Raw genomic sequence first — 8,288 nt, 5'->3', positions numbered from 1 at the left:
CATATTTATCACCCTTGATTCCCGTCGTAGTATGCCGTGATTATCGTGTCGACAGCTAGGAAGCTAAAACTTTGCCTTCGATGGCATTGCGCGGCCATATAGACACGAGAGTCTAAAGATTCTTACGTAAGCTTAGCTAAAGGGTCGTCGGCACGGCGCTTCGACACCGATGCCTCGCGTACGTGGCAAGGAAAGAGAATCGTGATTCGAAAATGGAATGGCAGAATGGTAGAAGGAGGCCGGGGCTGACGTTTACCCGCTCAGTGCCTACGCCGATGATATCGGCCCAGCGTACGTAAAGCCCCAGCCTCGACTCCTCAGCACCCACACACTCGCGCGCGTTGTCGAGAGGGGATGACTCGCCTTCGAGAGAAGGATGTCCCCTACGTTCGCGGATTCTCACGAAGGAGCCCGTATAAATACAAATGCCCGATGCCTCGAGGATTCATTGCCGCAGAGCGGGAGGTGATAAGGAGGTGGCCTTCCTCGTACCGCCCGATCATGCGAGCCCAGAGTCGTCTAACATAGATCGCTTCCTCACGATCCCCCAACGCAGCTTCGTACACTATGGCCACTACACCGAGGAGTCCACGAGTTCTCGACATTACGGTATTGAGCCGCGCTCGCACACGTACTTCCACACCTTAACTATCCACGTGAATTCTCGAGTCCGGTATTTGGGGGTTTGGCCTTCCGCGAGGGTTTATTATGAGCTTCTCGGCGGCTATTCTGTAAGCTCGGCTAAGCTCACAGCCACGTGGCATTAATTCCTTATATATACCGAGAATATTACCCTATTATAAAAGATGACATAAAAGAAGATATTCCGTAGTACTCGCGCACAAGCTTCGTAAATTATGGTATCGCGAGTGCGAGACTTGAGAAGGTCTGGGAAGGTATGGGAAAGGAGGTCGATACTCACGACGTACGTATCATAGATGCTGTGCTTGTTGGCGTCGTGGTCCCAGGCAGTCCCGGATAAGCTATCGCCCAGACAAAAAGCTCCGGAATACGCGAGGAGTTCGGGAGGCAGAGCCCTGCTTCCACCCGCGTCCGGGCAGACCCCGGCGAACGTTGGTAAATTGGAGTCGTCCGGGCCAGGGTCTCGAGTGAAGCAGGTCTCGGCGCCACAACAGGATAATGTCCAGAAAGACGAGTCCGTCTCGTTCAAGGAAGTGGATGGCGAATCTGTGAGAGTCGTCGTCGGTAACTACGGCTACGAGAGCCCCGAGGGTCTGCCCGTCTCAATCAAGTGAGTCGAACATTATTCCCCTTTGTTTTCTCTTATTGGCTTACGAATGGTGATAGACGCAGAGAGAAAGAGAGAGAGAGAGAGAGAGAGAGAGAGAGAGAGAACTGGTATTAAGCTCTAAATTATTTATACGACATTGTAAAGCTCGTAATTGGTACGCGATATTAATTATTTTTCTTCGCCACGTGAAGGATACCATTGCTATCATTTCATCATTGATAATTGATTGATTGGCTTATTCGAGTTAAGTAAATTAGTTGGATTAATTAATATTGAGAAAAAAAACTCATCGATACGGTGAAAAATATTAATTATTGCAGAAAAATTCGCGTGAATTATTACGATTGAACAAAGAAGCGTACTATTAAAATGGGATACTTTTTCTTGAAAGATACATGGCCGATGAAAATGGAAACAAGGCGAGTTTTACCATTGGGGCGGCAGCTGGTGGAGGAACAGGAGTGAAACCGAGACCTTCCTCGAATATTCAAGGACCAGCAGTTGGCGGTACGGGAAAAAGCGGTGGTAGAGGTGGAGCGGGAACCGGCGGTGGAGCCGGAACCGGCGGTGGAGCGGGAACCGGCGGTGGAGCGGGAACCGGTGGTAGAAATCAAGGCGCAACTGGTAACGGAGGAACTAGAGGGTCTGGTAAACCTGGTGGTGTGAATCGTTCGGAAGGACTTCCTGGAAACAAAGACAGAAAATACTTACCTCCGCCAATTAAATCAAGATAATTTATCCTCTATATCTGATTTAGATCATTTTTTTCTTTCTTTATTATACTTTTAAAATCGATATAAACGTTAATAAGATTTTAGATTTAAGCAAATAAATAATTATCATTACCACATTATGAAATATAACTTTTATATTGCTTAACGTATAAAATATTATATAATTATGTATATTAGATTACTTAGGAATTTAACCGAATCATTGGATTTCTCGAAATTAAAAAATTATAATTATTATTGCAATCATGTTTTATCGTTCATTATTAGATAGATATCAAGACGTAAATTTCTAAACAGATTTTCCAAATAATTTCTTCTGAATTTGACAAAGAACTCATTGCGAGAAAATGAAAATCCTCATAGAGATAATGCAAAAAGAAAGCACTATTCATTAACTAAGTTGGAAATGTTCGTATTTTAGAATAATTTCATAACGTGTTTACTTTATATATTTATAATGTAAACAATATTATAACACCAAGTCCTATTAAAATTTTCGAATAAAAAATGTAATGATTATCACACGATAAATAATACTTTTCATTAAACAATATATTTCAGTTCAGCAAATTACATTGGTCATAATTCCTTCCATGCGTTGTATGATTCAATAAAAAAAAAATAAATAAATAAATAAATAAATAATAATGAAATAGATAAATAAAAAAAAGCACAATATAATTTTATGTCAATGCAACCTTATATTAAGAAATTGCGCTTGTCATTAGGAAGTAACTTTCCAACTACTACACTTTTAAGATTTAGATTATCAATTTTATTCGATTATACAGTTCGGTTAAACTGATTGCATCTAGCTCCACATTTTCTTTCTTCGAAGCTTTTATCTTAAATGCGTGGGCACATATTCTATTTAATGTACATTAAATGTAACAACGGCAATCAATTAAAAATATAGAGTCTGTAAATTGGTGTTAATAAATTACCCAAAGACAGTTATTATTATTATCAAATTCTCCTTTCATAAAATAATAATTTAATAAAATTATTTTATAAACATAATTCACTTTAGTTCGAAAAAGTTTTTCTATACAAAACGATTACAATATTTTGATAGTCGCTTAAGTTTTTCTGCTACCTCTTCGTTATCGACAATTGTTTACAATAAGTTAGGCTGTACGAAACTATTAATACATTTATGATTTGTAAATCTGTAATAAATTTAATTTACAATTGTCCAATTTGATCTAATACCATCACCACTTGAAATTACAATAATTGCAAATATTTGATTGCAAATATTTGCAAAATCCTCATCATCAATTTTCTTGATTTTCTTGGCATACTTTACGCGATCTCACTTACAGGTAAGTTATTTATTAAACAATAAGTGCCATTGATCGTAACAATTGCTTATGAATATAGAAAATATTTGTATGTATCTTTTAATTGCTTGATTCAAAGTCCATCATTACGTTAAATAAATTTAAGATGTTCGGCAATAATGGGAGGATAGAAAATTTCTTTGAAATATATTTTATAATCGTGGAAATATCATTTACTATTATATATATATATATATATATATATATATATCATCACAAATCATCATCATCATCATCATCATCATCATCATCATCAGCAAGGAGCATCTCGTGTTGATAAACTATTCACCACAGGATCAGTTCAAGCAAATGCACAATATTTCCTCGACTCCCAAAGCCAGTAACTGTTTCATTGCCACCCGGGTGACGTTGATTACTTTTTCCAAGTCGACTTTCTCCCCTTAATTTTGTTTAAATTGCAGAAGGCTTGTTTGTACCGTGAGTTGGTTGTCATTGGGAGTCCAGAATTTAACTGCACTGCTGGACATTGTACTGCTGCGCGGAGGTGATGTATTTTTTCAGCCTCGCTAGTGTCATCCTTATTCAGGACCAATGCCTTGAAAGGATGACGAAACTCACGCCAGTCGTCTCGATTTCCTGAGCACTTGGGAGGACTGACGTTTTGGAGTCGGGCTCCTTGTGCTTGTGCCTTGATTGGCCTTGACTTATCTCACATCGAAAACTGTCTTGATGACTTGGCGAAGTTTAGTGATGATCTTTCGCGTCGTCTTATATTGTGCGAATTCCTTCTCATATACATTTTTCACCAAGTAATCGTGATTGAGCTGAACAGTTGGCTATGTTGTGGTCATGTGCGCATGATCCTTAATGAAGGCCGTGTGCAGTTCCTCGACGTGTGAAAATGCGTCTGATATTTCATTTGGTGAGATGACACACTGTAATATGTTCATAATGTTCCTCAGCTAGGCTCATCATTAGTCAGATGCGAGACCATTACGTTTTTGCCATTATCAAATGTTCACAGGATAAGTGTGTCGATGAAGCACTCCTGCGTGTGGATTTTCTAGGATTTTTACGCAGACTTTGTTTCCTCAGAGTGATGCAGAGGCCTTGATCTGATCCTCTAATGAATAATTCACCATCGCGAATACTCTTTGTTGATGGTGATGAATTATTGCTGATTTTGCAAGAATCAGCAATGATTATGCACGCGCCTGGATTAAGGAGTATGTCTTGTGTCATCTGGCGTTTTCTTGATACGAAGGAGATAACACGCGAACACCTTTTTTGCATCACAGGAGAATCGACGCGTCTTACTTCTATCATGGCCTTACTTAGATACAGTTTATTCACTATAGTGACACCTGTATGTAAGGGCCTGCCTCTTCTTCCTTCTTGTCCCGACCCACTAAGAGAGCGCCTTTCTCGAAGCGTGTTGCCTTAAATATCCACGCGACAGCCTAGTTAGAGCTGATAACAATCGAGGTGATTATGGTGCTAGAAGCAATGGCTGCGCTGTGCACATTAGATTCTTTTCATATGTCCAACGACCGTTGCACTTCTCCCCGGATGGCTAACACTCTTGGATCTTTCCCCCGATGTCTGATTAATATAGTAAATGTCCGACACTCGCGAGAGATTCTCGCAATTAAAAATAAAAAATCCAACATTTCTCTTTTATATAATAAGAACTTTAAAACAATTTATAAATTGAAAACTATATGCTGAACGATGTTTTAAAATGTCAAAACCATAGTGTAAGATTAATGTATTGGCGTTTTAATGGTTTGATAAAACGATTGACAATAAGATTTAATGGAAAAACTTCGTTTTATTCGGTAAACTTGTTTTAATAAAAATTCATTATTTATAGTTATTGTATCATTGTAATCGAATATATTTAATATATTCATTTATTTAAACATTGAGTTTTAAAAATAATTAAATTTATATTCAAATAATTTAGTGTGATTCCGTGAAAAGTCATTCTCATACAAAATAATAATTCTAAATAATGTAATATAATATATTTTATAATTCGTGGGTGATTTATGAACTTGTGTGTCCGTAGTTTCATTCGGCAAATAATAAAATTAATTTCAACGTATAACTGGTGTTTCAATTAAGCTTTTATACCATAATAATGTTATACTAAACAATATCGAATAATTGGAAAATTAATATTCAATATATGAATAATGAATTATAATTTTTTATATATAATGAATAATACCAAATTTATTTAAAAGTATTACGATTACTAATAATATACAATATAATTTTACATTGATATAGTAAAATACGATACTGTATAAAATTTTTCTATAAATTTTCTTAAGTAAATGATTATTGTCGTTTCATTATGTAATTGAAATCGTTTATATGAAAAGTAAAAAAGACAAGATTTTCCATTTATTAATATAAATTTTACTGCTATATTATATTTTTATCTTTATGCAATAGTATAATACTCTCAATAGCTTAATAGTTTAGATTTATAGTAATAACAAGATATAATGAAAGATATCTTAATAAAAAGTAGGCTATTATTACAAATTACTGTGTGCAAAATTTTATCTATAAAATAATATTGATAAACTGATTGTTGAAGCTTTCTCCCTATTGTTATTCTTTAATACGTAATATATTTAATATAATTCAGTTTAATTAGAAAAATGATTAATGTTTTAAAAATTTATTGGTCAATCTGTTGCCGATGTATATGAAAATAATGACAATATTTTTGTTTTTCATTTATTATATTTTTCTTGCATACTGAAATCAATTATTTATAAAAAAAAAAAAAAAAAAAAAAAAAAAAAAAAAAAAAAAAAAAAAAATGGCTTCATTTCCACATATATTGTTTTAGTGCATTTTTTCACATTTCATCAAGGCATATAACACTTTTTAATTTATGCAATATTTTTTGTAAAAATCATTATTAAAAACGACATAGACTCTAGTTAAATTGAGATGTAAGTTTTTAAAACGATTTTATCAGCTTTACGTGTGCTCCCAAATATTTGTCTGTAGAACGAGATAAATTTACGTAATACACGTACTACATAGATATATGTCGAATATAGATATCAATGATCTACATATATGATGCAAAATAAAATCATTACTACCTAAGTATTTAACTAGGTGCTTATAGAAGTAATTAGCTTGTAGAGGTAATTAAAATTCTATCGTAGATTTATGCGTGTAAGTCATTACTAAAACGTCACTACAGTTTCAATCTTAACTTCCAATGGTCACATAATTTTTCTTCATACTTAATATTTCCTTGAATAATATTGAGTTTTCACGTCCGTAAAACTACTAAATCTATTATCTCGCTCCCAAAATAATAACAACATTATATATGTGTGTGCGTGCGTGCGTGTACATACGTATATAATATACATTTTTATGAAATATGTAAGGTAATAAAGAAAAATAAAAAAAAAGAAAGAAAGAAAGAAAAAAACTACTTAAAATAAAAATGTTTTATTGCGGATACGAAACATTGAAATATAATTCTGCGCTTGACATAAATTTCGTCAATAATTTATCTAAAATTTCGCTTTAACGTTAAGATCCCCGGTACGTTGTATATCCAAATGCATTCAATAATAAAGGTATGTGATAGTGTCCTGCCTTATCAATATCAAAAGTTACATCAATGAATGGATATAATGTTTTCGAATCGATTGAGTCATAATATTGTTTTACAAGAAAGTGTAATTTATATGTACCAGGTGTAAATTCCAAATAATCGTCAATAAAATTTTCAAATCTACCACTACTTAACGTTTTCCTGAAATAGAATAAAAAATTGCAATAAATTTTTTAATATAAAGTATAATCGATGTAATTACCCTTCGCTCACAAGTATCCATTCATTGTCATTTTTCAATATGTAAAGCTTTACCGACATATTACACACTGGAAGTCCTTTACTCGTATCCAACACATGTGTTGTTATTTTGAAATTTGATGAACTCATAATGAAATTATGATTAACAAATTAAAAATATTCTATTTTTATTATTTCCAGTTTGACTATAAATACAATTTCGAATATTATAAGCAGGCGTTTTAGGTTGGAATGCTTTATCACACTTTAATAATGAGTTTGGAATACTAATAATTCCAAGATAAATTATATATATATACAAGATAGATATATGTATAGCTGCCAACCAGAATATTAAAGGTTATGAAACGCTACTTTAATATGATTACAAGAGACATTTTCCATTTAATACTATACAGCTTTTAAAAGATCGTACATCCTTAATGTATTTACAAATTTACTTACAAACTTATTTTTTTAAACTTGCTAAAATATTTTCTTTTAAATATAATGATTAATATTAAAAATATTATTCTATTATTATTATTATTTATTTATTTAAACATTAGAGAATTTATTATTATTGAATTGGAAACTAAGCCAATATTTATAAAACTATACATTTTGTACAATATTAGTTTGTATTTTAATCGATTGTTAAGTATTTTAAGGGAATGTGAATCGTCATTTTAAAATACTTCTATTTAAGAGATATTTTTTGAGATCATCGCAGAATTTAATATTTATTTATTTATTATAACAAATATAATACATCATTCTTTTTCTTTTAACTATTTAATATTAATTCGGTTTGAAATTAAATTTATCAATATTTTATATATTAAAGTTACTTATAAATTTTACAAATTTCTTTTACATATTAAACTTTTTCAATTGATTTAATAATACAATTGAAAATTTCGTGATTTTTACATTACCAAGTGGTATTTAAAATTTAATCGCGGATAGAAATTTAACGACTGGAATGTAAAAATTAATATTTAAACGAATAATGCCTCTAATATCACTACACGTATTTTAGCGAAAATATCAATTGCTTTTAATATTAATAATATGAAATTATTTATTATTAATAATCTGAAACTGACTGCTCTTTGAAAATTAATAATAGCAGCATATATATGTTGTTATATTTA

At 32.6% G+C, this 8,288-nt stretch overlaps 2 protein-coding genes across 2 annotated transcripts; one reads left to right on the top strand and one right to left on the bottom strand.

Moving 5' to 3' along the window:
* The first annotated feature begins 917 nt into the window (after positions 1-917).
* Positions 918-1,986, top strand: LOC105362427 (glycine-rich protein DOT1). The gene is made up of 2 exons (XM_011499868.1): positions 918-1,252; positions 1,644-1,986. Exons 1-2 carry the CDS (start codon positions 939-941, stop codon positions 1,984-1,986), a joined length of 657 nt encoding a protein of 218 aa, XP_011498170.1. The 5' UTR covers positions 918-938.
* Positions 1,987-6,817: 4,831 nt separating this feature from the next.
* On the bottom strand, positions 6,818-7,574 carry LOC105362273 (probable 5-hydroxyisourate hydrolase R09H10.3). Its single transcript, XM_011499670.1, has 2 exons — positions 7,154-7,574; positions 6,818-7,092 (listed from the first exon to the last, which is right to left on the bottom strand). Exons 1-2 carry the CDS (start codon positions 7,279-7,281, stop codon positions 6,867-6,869), a joined length of 354 nt encoding a protein of 117 aa, XP_011497972.1. The 5' UTR covers positions 7,282-7,574; the 3' UTR covers positions 6,818-6,866.
* Between the last annotated feature and the right edge of the window lie 714 nt (positions 7,575-8,288).

The sequence above is a fragment of the Ceratosolen solmsi genome, unplaced genomic scaffold, assembly GCF_000503995.2.
Source record: "Ceratosolen solmsi marchali unplaced genomic scaffold, CerSol_1.0 scaffold35, whole genome shotgun sequence".
Taxonomy (NCBI): domain Eukaryota; kingdom Metazoa; phylum Arthropoda; class Insecta; order Hymenoptera; family Agaonidae; genus Ceratosolen; species Ceratosolen solmsi.
This window is presented reverse-complemented; position numbering and strand designations above follow the sequence as displayed.